General features: G+C 36.1%; 1 protein-coding gene across 4 annotated transcripts in view; it reads right to left on the bottom strand.

The window, feature by feature from the left end:
• The window catches only part of LOC129764148 (cAMP-dependent protein kinase type I regulatory subunit), a 159,563-nt gene that overhangs the window by 10,883 nt on the left and 128,601 nt on the right, over positions 1-20,079 (bottom strand). For all 4 annotated transcript variants that reach the window (XM_055762965.1, XM_055762966.1, XM_055762967.1 and 1 more), the window contains 3 exons: positions 6,041-6,400; positions 5,488-5,707; positions 5,259-5,413 (listed from right to left, as the gene is read on the bottom strand). In XM_055762965.1, coding sequence (XP_055618940.1) covers positions 5,259-5,413; positions 5,488-5,707; positions 6,041-6,400 — 735 coding nt within the window. The remainder of the gene's footprint in view (positions 1-5,258; positions 5,414-5,487; positions 5,708-6,040; positions 6,401-20,079) is intronic.

The following is a 20,079-nucleotide window of genomic DNA, read 5'->3' on the forward strand; positions in this document are numbered from 1 at the left end:
GTAAAACTATGCGGTCTATATGAATATACATATTTCAAGGGATAGCGGCGTTAAAAATGGAAAATATAATCTGACTACCCTCCCTTAGCCTCTATCGAGCTAAATAATCATATAGTTTGCACTCTCTGAGACTTAAAAATCAGGATCTGCTACATTAGCTGAATATGAATCTTTCGCTTTGCGTAGTCCGTACGATCCTGCTGTTTCATGATGCATGGAGAGGTTCGATATGTATATGTTAGAGGCAAAGAAGAAAATAAACTTTCTGCACCGAAAGCGTATATGGTAGCTTTGCTTGCATGCTGGTGTGCAATAAAGTGCGAGCCGATGCAGAGTTGTCTCGTTCTCTTTTGTGTCGTGATTTGCAACACATAACAACAAAAGAATACCGCTGGGGGAAATGTTTCCTGAAAGATCATATTTGAACGAACGAAAGCGATTTTTTCAATGAGTGGATCATTTGGCAAACACTGCAACTAAGTTATGACCCAAAGAGAGAGTCGATGTAGAGAAATCGATCAAATCACTTACACCCCTTTCATTCTAAGCCCCTCATTTTATGTACATATTTTTATCTTGGTGTGTGTGTAAGTATAATGGGCAACAATATAGGGAAGAAATGAAAAATCGATTTTTCTCTGTTTTTCAAATATTTTGTGGACTAACACATATTTTTGCTAACCAGCTCAACAGCAAATTAAATTACCCTTATCAACCAGCTTTCATTTGATCTCTAGAACGTTCCTGTAGGATTTTTCCATACAGAGATATTTCAGTTTGAATGAAAAATTACCACTTCATCTTGGATGATGAACTATTCAATAAAAAACCATGGCATCGCAAATCGAAAGGCAGTTTGAAAACTCCAATAAATTCTTCACAAGATTATTTTGTTACTTTGACAAAAAAAAATTATTTAAATTTTTTGTGTCGAATTCAAAAAAGTGCCAAAAACAGGATTTTTATAGTGTTTAAAAAAATATGCTGCAAATATCATAGTAAGTACTAATGTTTGCAGCATGTCACGTCGCATCGAACGGAGATATGAATTAAGTGATTGTGACATATTTTCTGTTAGTAGAAGGAGATCTCCGTAGCCTAGATAGCTGCTCGTCCGCTCATCAAGCGTACGATCTTTTTGAATTCCAGGACCCTCCATAGATTGATTGCTCTTTTTCGAGGCTACGGGCGAACGAACTTTGTAGTTCAAAGCCTCTGTAATAGAAAACATCAATCACTTTTCTGTTAGTGATACATTTGACGTTGGCTTTAAAAGTAACATGTAACATTGCATTAGGCTATACCTTTCGTCTAATGCAAAATTTTGTTAATGATTTGATTCAGAAACAATTTTTTTTGGTTTCACTCTAGACAGCGATCATTTGGCGCACATATGTCAATGTTGATATTTGTGTGTGATATCCGTTCCATCGTTTCCACGCAAATCTCGTAACGATCGGTTAAGTCTAAAGTGATTCGTACATTCATCCCAAACAATAATTTTATTTTATATTTTTCCCATAATTGATCATGAAATATTGCACGTGGAAGTCTCGATGAGTTGCGTGTTTAATGGCAACTTCGAAGATAAATGAACAGCCCTTCACCTGATAACAATGTAGCAACTATTCCAGATTGAGCGATAGTTGAGGATATTTCATTGATCGAACCATTGCCTGAATCAATTTAATGCGAGAAATTTCCCCAGTTCCTCTTGGCGCATCTAAGATGTAAGTTACCTTGTTGACGTAGGATTACGTCTTTCGGGAACATATTGGGGTACAAATTGAAAAATGAAAATCGATCGCATCGTGAAAAATGTCCAATTTCCAACGCTTGTTACTCATTCATTTCATGATGGATTGATGAGATGTTTGCATGTTGTGTTGTGACGAGTTGGTTTCTCCACTCACGTCCATCTTTAATCTGTCATTAAGGCAACGCTGTTTTCCCACAAGCTGGAAGACGTCTATCATGTTTCCTGTGTTTAAAAAAGGGAATCGGCAGAATGTTGAGAACTACAGAGGAATAACTTCGCTTTGCGCCTGTTCCAAGGTTTTCGAAATTCTTATGAACGACCTACTTTTCGACTCTTGCAAGAATTACATTGCCATGGATCAGCACGGGTTTTATTCGAAAAGGTCAACTACCACGAACCTAGTTCAGTTCGCCTCTTTTTGTATAAAAAACATTGATGCTGGTGCCCAAGTCGACACCGTCTACACAGACTTGAAATCTGCCTTCGATAGAGTTGATCATGGAATACTGTTGGAACGATTAGGGAGAATCGGTATCTCCGCGGATATTATCAGCTGGTTCAAATCATACCTCTTAAATCGTAGGCTCACTGTTAGCATTGGGTCGGTAACTTCGGAACATTTCTCGAATTTATCTGGCGTGCCACAAGGGAGCAATCTGGGCCCCTTGCTATTTTCAATATTTATTAATGAGCTATCTGTCATACTACCACCCGGCTATCGACTGCTTTACGCTGACGACGTCAAAATCTACATGGTCATGAGGAGTATTGAGGACTGTTACGCTTTACAACGGCTGCTGAATCGTTTCACTGAATGGTGTACACGGAACATGCTTACGCTAAGCATTCATAAATGCAACGTTATCACGTTCCACCGCAAGCTCAATCCGACAGAGTACGATTACGCAATTGACGGACAGTCTCTCGATCGTGTATATCAAGTTCATGATCTCGGGATCATCCTAGACTCAGCATTCACCTTCCGATCACACTACAACGACATTATTTCTAGAGCTAACCGCCAGCTGGGATTCATGTTTAAAATATCCCAAGAGTTTAACGACCCACTTTGCCTCCGGTCTCTATACTGCACTCTGGTGAGATCGATTCTGGAATTTAACTCTGTAGTTTGGTGCCCATACCAGTCAACATGGACCGCAAGAGTCGAAGCAATACAGGGGAAATTCGTTAGATATGCCCTCCGACGTCTTCCGTGGCGAGATGCATTGAACCTTCCCCGATACGAAGATCGATGCAGATTGCTGGGACTGCAGACATTGGAACAGAGAAGGAGTATTGACCAAGCTGTGTTTGTTGCAAAAATTTTCAACGGAGAAGCTGACGCACCGGAATTATTAGGACAGCTTAACATCTACGCTCCTGAACGACTGCTTCGCCAACGAAACTTTCTGCTTCTTGAGCCCCGAAATACTTTGTATGGCCTCCATGACCCTGTGCGATTCATGTCGGCAAGTTTCAATGAAGTTTTCGCTCACTTTGATTTTGGCTCTACTGCGTCCGCATTCAAACACAGACTCACAGAACTGAATAGGATGAACCACTGACAACGACATTAACTATGGACAAGGGCCCAGTTCCCAATTAGTTTTTTGTTATTTTTTTTTATGATTTGACCACAGTTGACGCCTATTATTATTTACTTTTTTATATTTGTTGTGTTCAAAATGTGCTACTTTTTTTTTATACTTATATATGTTTTGCATGTGAATGAAAAGATATGGGGTTTTGGCCTCCTCTATTTGGTTTTTCCCCATCTTAGTTCATTAAGACTACAAAAAGTCAGATGAATAAATAATAAATAATAAATAATAAATAATCAAACGATTACGGCACTCTATAACAATTTTTCACATTGAATAAAATAGTATATATCATATAACTAACTATCGAACAATTGAAAAAATTCAACCCCTATCCAAACAGAGATACCCAGTCCTGATTGGTCGAAATTGACGTCATTTCTTTTTCGCGCCCGATTCGTTCGTTCACCGGCAAGCTGCATGGCAATCGAGTAGGAGGCGCCTACATCACACATACCAAATGATATAAAAGCAAGGAGCATTCGTGGATCTCATTCATTCTTACAACGGACGTGGAACGGACAACAACAAGTGGAGAGCAGCAACAGTGAAAGCGGCTAATATATAGGCGAGCATAGAAGTTGAGCGGTCAAAATGCGAGCTGTGTCTCACATCGAGCTTCTATGGCAGCATAAGTAGCGGCAAACAGTAGCAACGGTTGTTGAAACCGGTTTACTACTAGTGGCAGCAGCAAGCATCACGAGCGGATCGTTTCAGGCACGCTTTCTTCGTCAGAAGTGCGAGAACGTTTCTTGGCATCGTGAAAGTGCAGCATCGAATCTGAGCGGCCAACAATTGAGCTGTGTCTCACATAAGTGGCAGTAGCAGCAGCAGCAGCGGTAAACATCAAGGCTGAGCCTCAACAATCGAGCTGTGTCTCGCATCGGTCCACTACTGTTGGCAACAATAAACATCATGAGTAGAGAGTTTCAGGCATGCTCTCTTTCTCTACTGCTGCTGCTGCTACTCAGTCAGATTTCTCATTCTCATTCATTGGACGCTCAGATCGATAAACATATGTATTTCTGGTGTGCATTGCTGGTCCTCCTGTTCACATCAACCAATACACAGAAGCCGCACAGAAGCCGAAGATGCCAAAGCCAAGGAAAGCAGCAGCGACTCCGAAAAAAAAACTACCGCTGCCAAAAAGTTAACAACTACTACATCCGACTGAAACCTCATTACATTAGCACGCAACCCATTTAACCATTCCAGTTCTTCTCAGGACTTTCGATATTGCTTTGAAACGAAAGAGTTTAATTTATAGTTTTCCACTTATCATAAAAATGATATAAAACTACGATCAAAAAGACTGTTTACTTTTACATTTTCTTTGATCATGTGCAACTAACAGGAAACTTATCACGTCAGAAACATACTTTCCATCAACCAACCTGACTGGATGCGGTAAGGGAGGCGAATGACATATGTATGCATATATATATATATATATATATATATATATATGTATATATATATATATATATATATATATATATATTTATTTATATATTATTATATTATATATTATTATTATATATATATATATATATATATATATATATATATATATATATATATATATACATATATACACAATCCGAATCCGGAATCTGAATTTTAATCTAAAATCTGAATCTGGAAACTATAGCCGGAAACTTTCACATGAAACCTGAATTCGGAACATATTGTAGAATGTAATTACACTTTAATAAAACATCGTGTCTCGATCAATTCTTGAATAATTTCGACTCCACTCTCTCAATGGAAGCAGTTCAGACATGATGTAATTTATTTCACATTTTCCATCTTCTGCACATTTCCCGAAAAGCTAGCATCGCTTGATGAAGGCCCTGTGCAAAATTAAGGAGAAGACATCGTGATTAATTTATATTCACCTCATCTCGCTTCTGTCTGACGGTGGCGCATCCTTCCACAATTATATAGAAATCATTTCCTGGCTCGCCCTGCTTCACAATGGTTTCTCCATCCTCGAAAGTGACAGGTTCTAGCGCATCCGCAACCGTGAGACGTTCCCATTTATCTAAGCTTTCTGCAAAGCGAAACAAAGAAACATCTCATCAATTCGCACATATTTTTCCTGTCGAAACTCAAATCTAACCCCACCTAGAATAGAAACTCTCGATAGGAACTCTTCGTACATCTTGCGCTTCCGGATGGTGGACCCCATCAAAATTCGCCGATAGCTGTCACGGTCGATTCCCCACAACTTGACGTCGGTTTTGGCACGTACTGTAGCAGCGCGCGGCGTTCCGTAAATCAAGGCTAGCTCGCCAAAGCTGCCGCCCTCGCCAATTGTCGTCACCTGTTCATTATTCACGAAGACCTGTGGAGTAATGCGGCGGGGGAGAAGAACGCAAAACACATAATTGAGGCGTATCATAAACATATTTTCATTCATATTCCCATCTAGTTTTCGTCGTCTATATGCTAACAACAACAGAGTCGTTACGTATTTTTTTAAGTTTTATTAGTTTTTTTTTACTTTAACTTTTGAATAAATCAGAATATAGGTAACATTCTGTTTTGTTAGAAATGAAATTTTGAGAATAGTAAATATGAATTCATTATTTTCCAATTAGATGTCGTTATTAATCGAGTAACAAGCTATATGTGCGTTTGAGTTACGTGGCTACTAAATCATATTGAACACACTCACCTCAACCTCTCCAATATCAATCACGTAAAAGTTGTCTCCCTCGTCACCCTGCTGGATAATGGACTCCCCCGGTAGGAAAGTGCACGGGAACATTGCGTCGAAGATATCCGACCGCTCGTTTTCATCCAGGTGGGAAAAAAGTACATTCTTAGCGATGGCTTTGGACAGCGCCGCCATTGTTTTGTAATCCTTGGGGACAACCTTTTTGACGTAGCTAGTGGCATCCTCCTCGCTGACTGGTTCCGCTGAGATTCCGCCACGCCTCCGAACCGGTGGTACCGCCGTCTGGGGCATCGGACTGAGATCGTCGAGATCGTCGGGACTGGTCGCCTGCTTGTTAGCATCGAGCTTTGCCTGTTCCTGTAAAGATGGAAGAAGGAGGACATTTGGTTATCATCATTATCCAGTTTACAGATTATTATTACAAGTTAATGGAGGTCAAAACAGTGCGATTAGTCAACCTGGTGTTGTCACATTATTGTCGACCCGAATCCGACACGCAAACCATCATCATTGCAGTCCGGAACCTGTTTTCATTTCGGGTTAAAGTGACAAAACATCAATTACCAAACAAATTAGTCGGACAAATATTGATGTTGTGAATAATTTAGCGATAATTCATGACAGCGGTAGAAAGTATTGAAGTATTGGTTATTTTCTGAATTGACTGAAGATCAGTTTTTTTATTTAACAATAGACATAGTTGACAGAGTTGATTCGTAACAATTGTTACTGCTTTTTGTGTATTTAGGTAGTAATTAAATTAAAACATCGTATAGCGGAGCGGCCGACAAACCAGTTGAATTATCAACAGAGCATCCGCGAATGACTCCGATACTATATTTTCTTCGATAGAACTTTATGCGGCCTCGATGAGAGAATGGTATTTTTAGATCGGTGTCCGGAGTAATCAGATCGAATGCATGGAATGGAATGAAAGATACGGGAAAAATAATTGCTTATTTAGGCAAACGATGGAATTTCTTTGGTGTCGTTGGCTTGTTATAGTTCTGCTATGTTTGTACACTGTTGGTTCATAAAGCAAAACAGTAGACGAGATCTCTTTACAACTTACACGTGCCCAACTGAATCATCCATCGTAATGCATCGAAATCCGGATACTTAAGCGCTTACGATAATAACATCGCACTACTACAATGGCAATACAAGAGTTAGGATCCCTACATTCACACCCACCGCTACATACACTCTGTCCAACTCCTATAAGACTACCTTGAATATATTTCATTGTAACACAATCTCAACAAGATTTTTTCATAAATTGTTGAACGCTTAGAATAAAAATATTTCGTTCAAAATATGTTACGTTCAAAAGAGTCATTTGTATATTTATTGGGCCCAAATATAATAATTTCAGCTGTTCAGTTTCTATAAAACCATTACAAAATTCATAAGTATTAACAATGAAAAATTCATCGGCAAATTTATGTGTCAATAATTGGTAGCCTTTCCACTTTTGTCACTGAAGATAAGTTAGTTAAATAAAAAATAAAAAAAATGTCATTTTACATTGAAGAACTCTTCGTTATGGTATATAGCAAATGTTTTCTTTTGAAAACATTCTTTGTCGAAACATACCATGTCCCTCTGTCGGTTCATGTGAGCATTGGCAAAACTCAGACATCTTTCGATGTGAGATGGTGTAAGATTAGAAAGTTTAGTCTTTCTAGCATTCTTTATGTAAGGAATTTTTACAAAACTTGACGAATTCTCTCTCAGGAAACATTTAAATCCAAAGATTGTTTTATTTATATAAGCGATTTTGAGGTATTCGAAGCTATTCTAACTAATCCTCGCTTATCACGATCAGAGAGTTTCGATCCATGTGGAGCTCTCCTCTTTTTACCGTATCCTTTTCGTGTTTCAATTTGTAACCACCATACCCCCCCCCCCCCATATATTCTCGAAAGACGTAGTCCTACGTCACAAAGTTTGTCGTACTACAACATTTTTTAATTTTTACCACCCCTACTTTTTGTCAAATAATGACCTACTGTGTACTGAATGCAACGAGCAGATTCATTTTTTATATTCCGGTTTTCGGCACTTCAAAACTGGGCTCATTACAAGAACTAAACAGTAAACACTGTTCTTCCTAATTGAAGTATTGTCACCTCGTTGGAACCGTCTGCTGTGAAATTAATGACTCACTCTTAATCTACTACGTGAACCAGACAACGTGTTTTATCACTACAAGTAGACAAATGGGAATCATGCGTTCATCAAATATACCTTTCATTTACGATGGATAAAAGGTGCTACTGACAAGATATTTCTTTCTCCGCATTTATTTTCTTCGCACGCGCTGTGGGAACAATTTCCAGGCAAATAGGCAAGATTCTGATTAGCGATAATAAATGACCTGCTGTCAGCTTGCCATATAACATGACCCTCGTCGTTAGGCTCTGTTTTGGTTTCAGTGGAGTGAACAAAAACATCATCTTTTGTTTTGTACGTAGCATTAACTGGTAAATCGAGTGGGATGAATCTGGGTTTGTTTTTATTTTTGCTTCTAATCGGGGTATCTGTGTGATGAAACAAATATCATTATGTTCTTATTTACAAGGTTCGCCAATTCAGAAGCAGCTGAGTAACCAAAAAAAAATGTTTTGGTTATTTGATCAACGGTTTGTATTTTCTAATCCGAAAGTTGATCGATTGCTTGAAATTATGAGAAATAATATCGCTTAATTGTTACTCATAACCATTAAGGTTAAATCCAGACCTGTCACCATCATCAACATCGCTATTCTACTAACTCAAGATCTGGAGGAGACAAACGGTCGTGATACCTACAAGGATCGACCATTGACCGCGAAATTCAATGATTTGTAGGGGATTATGAACGACTGCAGAAGTGTTCCGGTCGTTCACTTTAAACTGTAATTGTTCCAAATTGTTACACTACCGGAAACTTAACTAGGAATCGGGCTCCCAAAAAAAATGTAAGGGGTTGTATCTAGGACACGACCGCATATTTTCGACGTAGAACTACGCAAATATATTATGCAATACACTTGTTTACTACTTCGAATATTATTTTAGAATGCATCGAATTTTTTGTAATAGATTATGTTCTTCGTTACGAATAAATTTGATGAACGTCCTTTTACGTTTGATATGATGCCTTTGACTACCAAAATATGTGAACGGAAGAATTGTCAAACGATCATTGTATTTTACATTTCCCTCTGAAATTATTGCACACCTCATGTTTACGTATTTCTCGAACCTCGAAAATTCATTCACCTCTAGTGTCTGAAGTGACGATTCTCCCAGGCTTCTCAGTTTAAAAGTACGTTTTAGGGAAACATATTCTGGTCTGCACAACGAAAAGCGAGTATAAAAGTACTCAATACCAAAAAAAAACCTCCGACTTGAATGTACCTGCGAAGCGGATTCTCCACACACATTAATTTTGAAGTCCATGTTAGGGAAACACAGCTCAGTGGGAGAAAATGTCCCCGACTTGCGTGTTTTGACAAAGTAGATTTCCCCAGGCACATTGATTTTGAAGTCCGTGTTAGGGAAACACAGCTCGGTGGAAACAAAAATACCCCCGACTTGCATGTATATTTTCAAAGCGGTTTCCATAGGTACATCGATTTAGAAGTCTATGTTGGGGAAACCGTAAAACGGGCAAATCGAATCTTGACAGTTAGGACGTTTAGATAACGCTTGATATTTTACAGTTATTCACTTGTTTGTCTAATGATACATAACATTTTATTAATTGTGATGGACTTTCCGGCCTGTAGAAATGTTCGAGTTATAAGCATTCGAAATACGGGTAGGGTTAGCACACAAATCGGCAGAATAAATGTGTGGGAAAAAAGAAGTTCTTCAAGTTTTCATGAATTTAAATCGTTTAGAGATTAGCGAATTGTAATGTATATCATATCAAAGAAATCTTAGAGAATTTCCGATTCGATTGGTAGGAGATTATGAGAATTCGTTCACAGTGAAAATAGTTATTAACGTTAACTTTATTTCATAAAAACGTGACCTGTTTTCTGATTTGGTACCCTTCCTGAAAGACGTAGGTCTACGTAAATTTTTTTTTCTTTTAGCAATTGCAGAATTATCCATCAATTCTCTGTCTTGACAGGATTTGACTTATATGTAAACAAACTATGTGTCACGTAAGTCACAAAGTGACGGGAAAACGAATCGGTATAAAATTATTGCCATCTTAGCTGTGTCGAATCTCAACACCCACGGTCATGTCATATATTTGATCAAGTGTTGTACCTTTGCTATTTCCACGCAGATAAAGTTCACATCGATTTTCGTATCCCTTCCGGCTCAGTTGACCGGAAATATTCCCATCAAATGTGTTAGCGGGACCTTGTTAGGGTACGACGCATTTTTAGGAAACGCACAAAAAGTGCTCGTCGCGAAAAGGAACTCTCGGCTGTGGATTCGAAAAAAGGGAACGAATTCATTGTGCGTGGATTTTCATAGTGTCAAGTGATGGTTTTACACTCATAAATTTGTATCATCGACATAGGCAAACATTCACACACGATGCGGCAATGGAACCCCCAACACCAAACAATGTATTTTGTTTCCGCACTCACCGCTATCGATCGGTGTTCTGTTCATCCCGAGGGAACATATTCGACATTACGTTGTCGTTCCTTTCCGTGACGTTACCATTCAGTGAATTGAGAATAGACGCTTATGCAAATGCCAACGTCAACCGGCGGCGAATAGCGACCAAGCGCTCATCATTTGTCAGTCTCCACCCCCATACCACATGTAATGTAGTGGCACATTTTTAGCTGTGGAACGTAATTGACCTAACAAATGGCTGAATTTTTAATCAAACGCTGGGGATGATTTGCATATGCTGCTACGGGTATCGCACTGGGCGATACAAGTGAGCAAACAATTCCTCACTGTCGCACGCCTGCTTCAGCCTTCATTACAGATTAATCAGGGTCCGCTGGGAAATTGACCAGTTGCTCTAGTTCGCTCTATAGTTTCGCAAAAAGTGGAAAGGTATTTTGAGCGCCAATTTCATACTATGTTTGCAGTACCAATGCATACAGAGCAACGAACATCGTTTTGTGAGATACCTCAAGAATTTTCCAGTCGTGACGCAAATACGAATGTATGATACACAAGGCTCGGCATAGTCATAGAGGATAGTCAGCTGACTATCTGATTGACTATGTCCGTATTCAGTCGGAAATAACTTTTGGCTGCTTCACGCAGTTTCTCCGCCAAAACGACTAAACAGTCAGTCGGGCTAAACTATCTCCCTCTACCGACTAGACTATATCATTTTATTCTTCCCAGTCAAATTGTCTTCATTGCATTTTGAAGAAACTTCCCCCAAAACGAATTCGTTCCTCTGCATCGATGTTTGAGTTCCACGTGGATGGACATACGCTACGGGTGAGCTAATTTTTTTGTATCGTACACGAAAATTACTCACACTTATAAAATATCATGCGGTGTGGGTGTGTGTGTGCTATTTTGCACGTTATTTACTAATACTAACGCGAGGACCTTTATAGCATACTTGATAAATGTCTAAGTTCGTTGGTTTGAGTTCACGATGGGTAGACAATAAACCGTCCATTGATGGGTAACTGCTTTTTTGCATCAGAAATCAAGTTTTCGTTCCTCTTTATATGGACGTAAAAATAAGATGGCGTACGCGATCGAACCTAGGGGGGTAGAAATGTGGATTGAAGTCAGTTGAATGAAGGGGCAGAATTGTATTCATTAGTCACGTCAGTTAGAATAACCACTGACTGGACTAGTTCATCAGTCATCCTCGCTAGTCAACGCTAGTTAATTCATTTTTTGTTGACGGCGACTGCCGAAGCAGTTCTAGTCGAAGCGAAGCTACTGAGAGTAGAGTCGGTCTTCATTTTTCACCTTCGAAGATTTCGGGCCCTGATGATACATAAAGCAGGGAGCAAGAAATTCATTAGTTGTTGTTTTTGTTACAAGTATTTTATTAACCCATTTTAGGCCGAGCGTTCGAAAAATCACACTTTGATCATTTTTCATGTCTTTGGAAAGCAACCATATGGTAATGTTTTTGAACCAAAAGATAGCTTAATCTATTAGCTACCACTTACCATTGATTTCATTCAATCTTGAATAACTTTATTGGGCAATAGAATCGATTCAAAGCAAGTATGTATGGAAGGTGTTTTCAATTTAAATTTAAAAAAAAACAATGAAATACAATAATATTTGAATTTTTCTATAGTATAACTTAGACAAAAGAACATACATTGTGGTGTAGAGCGAATATCATTCGATTGAGCCTCCTACAGGATCCTACAGCCGGGGAAATTGAGTGTTCGAAGAATCGAACGTTGGCCATAACGATCTTTTTTTCTGCTGAAACATATCTAACCTCCGCAGCGCATTTTGGTTTGTTTACTTTGGAAGACGGAAGATCTTTCATTTATTTTTGCATTTTCAATTGCGAATGTTTGCAAATATCGATTAATTTAGCAAATATTATCGAAAATCTGTATGAATTGTTGTCCGTAATAACCTTAGGTGATGGCGGCTCGTAGAATTTCGTATGTGGAGGAGTTGATTTTTCGGGAAATGGATAATTGGGAAGAAATAATTCTTAAACATATTATATTTTCCACGGTCAACAACAAAAATAACAGCGTATGCGTTTGAAAGAAAAAGCTTGCCAGTAATTAGTTGAAATTACATGGAATATGAAATGTCACATCTCACCCTAGGTGGAATAATTTAGGTTTATATTTAGAGATCTCCATTCTCCTGTGCTTGTTCGTCCCGGAAAATTGATGTCTTTATGAATACCGTATATTTGCTGATTTTTTTTTTTGTGACTTTTAGTTCGCAGTATGTTTGTATTTGCAAAAAAATGTTTATTTCCCGGAAAATGGGAAATGGGAAAAAAATAATTCTCAAACATTGGTGTTTTTTAGCGTCAATAATCAAAATTACACCAATGGCTTTCGTCAAAAAAATATTTTTCACAGTTTGCACTTGCACTTCTATAATGCAGATACACTCAATAGCACTGAGCAAAAAAATATTTTCCGTTTTTCCCAGTTGACCAATTGTTATTCTGTCCAAGTCTTGGATGAACCTTCCGAAAACACACTAGCCATAAACCAGCTTTAAAAAACTATAAAAGATAGAAAGTTAATGTCTTGAACAAAAGTTCATATTTTAATAAGATCTAAAATTTTGTCGAATGCGCTATATTGCTTTCAACAAAATACAGTAGTATTTAAAAAAAAACATGGAAAAAGCTGTTGTTAGAAAAACTTTTTCTCTGTAAAATGTTCCGATGTATGGGTTGGAAATTGTAAGAGCTATTCACATTTTTTTTTTCAAAAATACGTTTTTGAGAAAAACGAATTTCAATTTTTGAAATATTTTTCTTTTGAATGTAATTTTTCTTCAAAAAGTTTTTGATATTTTTTTATAAAAATTTTGACAATTTCCTACATTTCATCTTCTGACTAGAATGTTGTAGATATTATAGATTTTGAGCTATGAGCTATGGTGATTTTTCTTTTTTTTAATTAAATGAAAAAAATTAAAGTTTGAAAAGGGCTGAACTTTGAGACGAGCAATCGTCTAACTGAAAATTAGGTTCAGTAGCATCCCGATTATCCGCAGAATTGAGTGATACGTCGAACGCGAAAGGAAAATATTTCAGCAAACACCATTGAATCATTCAACTTAACATCTGTGAGGTCGTGTACATCAGTGGTCAGATAGTGTAAAAGCCATGACCAAAATAAAAAAGCATTCAATGACAAACTTCGGGAAATCCTACAGAAGTACTTCATTACTCCAACTTCGAGGATAATGTAGGGTCTATTGAACAAATGTATCTTAAAAATTAAAAAGTCATGCGATTTCTTTACTCATTCCAGAATATTGTCAAAATGAAAGGATTGTATGGTAATTTAAAGATCAAAATTCCGGACTGGAAATTTTCAATGGTTACTGTAAGTGTTATAAAAATTTGATACAGTCAAAGCTCTCTATGATCTCTAAGCGATCGATCAGGGTTTCAAAACTCAGGGCCCTTAATTGACCATCTTTGTGTTGTTATAGAATAACTACATCCACGCAACAACCATCGTGCAAGCTCTGCTTGCAACAAGAAAAAAAAATTGGGCTGCTGTGCTATTAATAAAACAACAATGATCATATCAACTGTTTCCGCTGTCTGGTCTGCTGAACAATGGAAGAACAGAAGGAATACTCTTACGCCTAAACAGATACTGTGTAATTGACAATTTATATAAACCATAAACATGTTAAAATACAGCTAAAATACAAATGAGACTAAATAAATAAATTAATGGGAAAGCATGGGACCGTCTTTATAACGAATTGTCCAATGGCTACTGTAAGTGTTATGAAAATTGGATGTGTAATTCTAACCTACGACATAAGATGTTGATATGTTCAGTCTTACATACGACTAATTTCATGCCAACTCGACAGGCCATTGGCAGCACAATCACAGATAGCAGTGAAACGTTGTGGGTGTGAAGACTTTGGTGATTTGAGTAACTTTGCATACTTGAAATCTTCGAAAAAGAGTTAGACTAATTTTTGAAAAGGATTTTTTTCCTCTATTTTTTACAAAAATTCATAACTAAAAAACTATAATATCTACAAAAATTTTGGTTAAAGGATGGAATGTAGGAAATTGCTTCAATTTAAAAAAAAAACATTTTTTAAAGAAAAAATACATTGAAAAAAAAATATTTTAAAAATTTCAATTCATTTCTGTCAAAAACAATTTTTTTTTAAATTCTCACGAAATTTTTTTGAATATCCCTTACAATTCCTAACAAGTCACTCATACATCTGAAGACATTACACTTTTACAAAAAAAAAAGTTTTACTATCAACTTTTTCATGTTTTCGTCGGAAATACTAATAAAAACTAATCCTATTTTTGTTGAAAGTCAAGATAGCGATACAGCGTATTCGACAAAATTTTAGGTGTTATTGAAATATGCACTTTTCTCGAAGATATCAATTGAATTGAATAGAACCAACATGCCACATGGTAGTTTTAGGGACCAATAAATGTTTCTATGGTGGTTCCACATACCATAAACTTCTGCTTAACCCAATCATCAAGCTCATCAAGCAATTGGAGCCAAATTTGGGATGTGAGGGTTTTTGGGTACGAGGAATGTTTCTATGATGGAATGACACCCCTTCCTCCTCTGGAATGAAGGGGGAGTCCCATAAAATATTACACATACTTCAATCAAATATATTCCCACCAAACATGACAATTTTCGGAAAATTCTGAAGAAAATGGGAAAATTCGGAAAATTCAATTCACATATGTTCTACAATTACATAGTGACAAGTGTTGTTAGACCATTTCATGTTTGCGCTAACAAAATTGATCTTTGTTTGAAAGTGGAAGTGGATTTCAATGTGACAAAACGCACTGTTATATCTTCTTCTATCTATCTATATATAAATAAAAATGGATCGCCGAATATGTTGATAAGAGCAAAACTCAAGGAAGGAATTGTCTCATTTAGGGTTGTCTTTATTCTTTATTCTTTATTATATCTTTATTCTTATTTTCTGTATCAAACATTTATTCCATGCAACGGATAAACATGTTATTTGCAAGTGGTTTGAACCATCATGAACGAGAATTGTGTCTGAAAATAATCGGATATTATAATGACGAGTTTTGGTAGAAGTACTAGGAATTTTATAGTAAAAAGTAATTTCAATGATTAGAAGATCAATTAATGAACAATTCGTCGATTGGATCCATGACGGTGCGCTTAGTAAGAAAACGTGATTGTTAGAAGGTATTGGTAAAAATATTGAATTTTGATTGGGATGAAGTTTACCGGGTCAGTTAGTTTACACATAAAAATGGTATAGTGTTAAAAGTCACATGTTAAAAGTGATTTTTCAAAGAAAACATAAAAAAGTTGTCATTGGGAAAACCTTTTCCCTATAAAAGTGCCAACCTTCCGATGTATGGGTGACTTGCTGGAAATTGTGAGGGCTATTTATACAGCCATTTCATGCCAAACCGATTTAGTGTTCTCAGATTTTCGTGAAAATTTGTAGTTTAAAATTGGTAGTTTTGTTCTTTATCGCAAAACATTTGCCCCTAATTTGTTTTCATTAGGGTTTGATTTGTCGATCTTCTGAATCGGTCTAGTAGTTCAAAAGTTATGAATTTTTGAAAAAAGGCATTTTTGGAAAAAAAGAGGATAAAATTGATTGATTGACCTCAAAATGGAAAGGTCACCCTAATGAAAAAAAAAAAAAAAAACGGGTCAAATGTTTTGCGATCAAGAACAAAACTACCAATTTTCACGAAAATCTGAGAACCACTATATCGGTTTGGCATGGAATTGCAGTATATATATATATATATATATATATATATATATATATATATATATATATATATATATATATATATATATATATATATATATATATATATATATATATATATATATATATATATATATATATATATATATATATATATATATATATATATATATATATATATATATATATATATATATATATATATATATATATATATATATATATATATATATATATATATATATATATATATATATATATATATATATATATATATATTATCAGAATTTAAAAAAGAAAATATATTTGAAGAAAATGAATTTCACTTTTGAAATATTTTTTTCAAGCAAAATTTGTTTTAATAATTTGTTTGATACTTGAAATTAATGAAATCATAAATAATTTCCTACATTTCGTTCTCTAACTAACATTTTCTAAGTCTTATAGTTCTCTTAAGTTTTAGTTCCTTCTAAGCTAAATTGGCATGACATCAATCATACTTAAATTCACAAATACAAAAAAAACGTAGCTTTCCACTGTGCATATAATTCTATCCAAGATAAATTAGAAAAACCACAAAACGCCGCAACCATATAAATATTGGTCACGCTCTAGTTTACTCGCTATGTAGAAAGTTGAGAAAATTTAGTACAGGATATAGTTAAAAAACATCTAAATCAGTTATTATTAGTGTTTTTAGGATTTAGATAACATTTTGGAATGAAAAACTATAAGGATACTAGTATTGGAGGTGTTATTATCAATTTTATCCCAAAAATTCACAACAAACTCTCCCAAATTAAAGTTCTCTAACCGCTCTGCAATTTGTTCTTCGACACCAGGTATTGGTTGGGTTTTAATCTGGGAGAGATTGTTATTAATTTTTGGGGTAAAATTAATAATAACACCTCCAAAACTAGTATCCTTTTAGTTTTTCATTCCAAAATGTTATCTAAATCCTAATAACACTAATAATAACTAATTTAGATGTTTCACAACTATATCCTGTACTAAATTTTCTCTTCCAATACCTGGTGAGAATTCAATCAAAATCTTCGAAATCACGATTTTTACTCCACTGTACTTACAATAATCAATCAAATTCCACTTCAACTTTTTAATATTACATTTTTCCTTGAAATAAGTCATATTTGAAATATAAAAAAATACATTTTCTCAAACTGTGTATAATCGGGTCCAAAATTGTATATAATCGAATTATATATGATCGAGTCAGTTTATAATCGAGTCTGTATACAATCGAATAGGACCTGTACAATCAATAATTACGAAAACAAGATCCATTTTTTTCGCAAATATAATATTTTTCCAAACATAGTTTTTTGTTTTTTTACACTCCAGGCTTCACACGCTTGTAACTTCTAAAAAAAATTTAAAATTAAAAAAAAAAAATTCCCATGAAATATTAATTCGGAAAACGGAAAAAAATGTAATTGAGATAAATTGAGATGAGCCCTTGGGTACGCTCGTAAATTATAACGGAGATCGATATTAATTGAAGGTCATTGTTCTGATTACGAAAATATACGTTGTGAAACAACAAAGAAAGTTTACGCAGATGAATTAAAAATTTTTAATCGACTTTACCTTACGTAATTTTCGAAATCATACTTAATGATTTTGCTGATGAATTTACAGACGAATTCACAAGACAAGTTTTGAACACACGCGTATGTTATTTTATTAAACGTTTGCAATGAACTACAAATTTGAAAACAGTTAAAAATGTCACGTTTTTCCAATTAACCCAACGAAAACTGAAAGTACTGGATATTCTCTCTCAAACATTTATGATCCTTTTCTAAAAGTTTGACATCATAAGTAGCATCTTCTGTTGATGGTTCTTGTCACATTATTCATTGAACAACTTCAACAAAGCGTCTCGAGTAAATAAAAAATAGGAAGTTTCTCTTGCTTTATTCGTGAATTTTTAGAGTTTGTTTGGTTTTGCAAAAGACGGAGGCATAAAAATCATTAAAATCTGAAATTCATATGAATATTTCAACCTGTGCTGGTCCGTCTATGATTCGCAACCCAGCAAGTGAGAGACAGGAGCTATAAAATATGTGGGTTCCACCTGCGTCGAAACGTCAAGGCAACGCGAATAAGCGGCAACTGTTGAACGCTTACATGGCCTAGTAACGTGTATCTCTGCACACCAACTGAAGAAGCTCTACTATGTTTGGCAGGGCGAAATGGGTTCAGCTTTTGTTTTCGGAATTGGATCGATAACGAATCGAACGAAGCTGATTTGAATTTCAATGAGCATCTCATAATTTACGTTATTTACGTTTCGCCACCGCAAAATTATGCCTCTTCCGGTTCGAGGAGCAAAGCATTAGAGTGTTGTGACAGTACGTGTTATTTTTTTTTTTATGCGGTGCTCAATTTCATTCACCATTGGCCTGACTAGTCATCCATTAGTGTGATACATTCTCTAGACTTGCATCTGAAGCGAAGCATTCATGAACATACGCAGCGGAGGAGAACTGATGCTGAGTTGTATCCAGCTGCGCTGTTCAAATCCCTACACAGCTCAGAACAAACAACAAATGCATGCACATGGCCTAGATTTTTATTAGCTCTCAGCTCAACAACATTTACCTCTCCCCTGGTGTTTACCGTAGATAATGACGTCTTATCTCAAATATAAACAACGCTAAAGGACTCATGAGAACATTGTACAAAGTAGCAAACTTTCTTTCTTCAAACTTTTAAAATCTATGCAAATATCCTGCGATGGTGAAAACAAATAATTACCTACTAATTATTCAAGGTTTTGACTTGATTTTCAAGCTTGAGATTGAGCTTGGGTAGACTGTACAATTTGTAGTTGCTCTCCGTGATTGACCTGAACCAACCAAATTGCACAAAGAACACACAGAATGACGCTTGGGACTAGCAAATCATTCTCGTTGTGTAATTTTCGGTGATTCGGGTTTTACTTGATTTTTCAAGCGTACATTTTCTATACTTTTCGTCAAAGCAACATCATTTTATCCGGAGAGAGATAGCCACTCAACTTTCTATGTCTCATTAGTTGATTTCACACGATTGTCTGGGAATGGAACTCGTTGTTGCTCGACTAATTCCGAAAGCATCGATGTTTCTTTTTACATCGATTTCTGCATTCATAAATGCATTATATTAGGCTGTCAAAAAAGTCCTGCGGTATTTTTTTTGAATTTTTTTCTGCATTCATAAATGCATTATATTAGGCTGTCAAAAAAGTCCTGCGGTATTTTTTTTGAATTTTCATTTGTTCATAAAATGAGTTACAATCATCTGTTTTAAGTCAAATATGCGCCGTTTTGTTCGATGACTTGTTCCCAACGAGATGCCAACTTCATAATACCCCTGTTATAGAAGCTCGCTTTCTTATTGGCAAGAAACCCGGATAGCCAATTTTCACAGGCCTCTTTTGTGGCTAACTTCTGACTACCTAGCTCGTTCGCCATGGACAAAAACAGGTGGTAGTCACTTGGTGCAAGGTCCGGACTATACGGCGGATGCAAAAGAACCTCCCATCCGAGCTCCCGGAGCTTCTGGCGCGTCACCAAAGAAGTGTGTGGCCTGGCGTTGTCCTGATGGAAGACAATGCGGCCTCTGTTTATCAAAGATGG

Source organism: Toxorhynchites rutilus, chromosome 2 (assembly GCF_029784135.1).
Source record: "Toxorhynchites rutilus septentrionalis strain SRP chromosome 2, ASM2978413v1, whole genome shotgun sequence".
Lineage (NCBI taxonomy): Eukaryota > Metazoa > Arthropoda > Insecta > Diptera > Culicidae > Toxorhynchites > Toxorhynchites rutilus.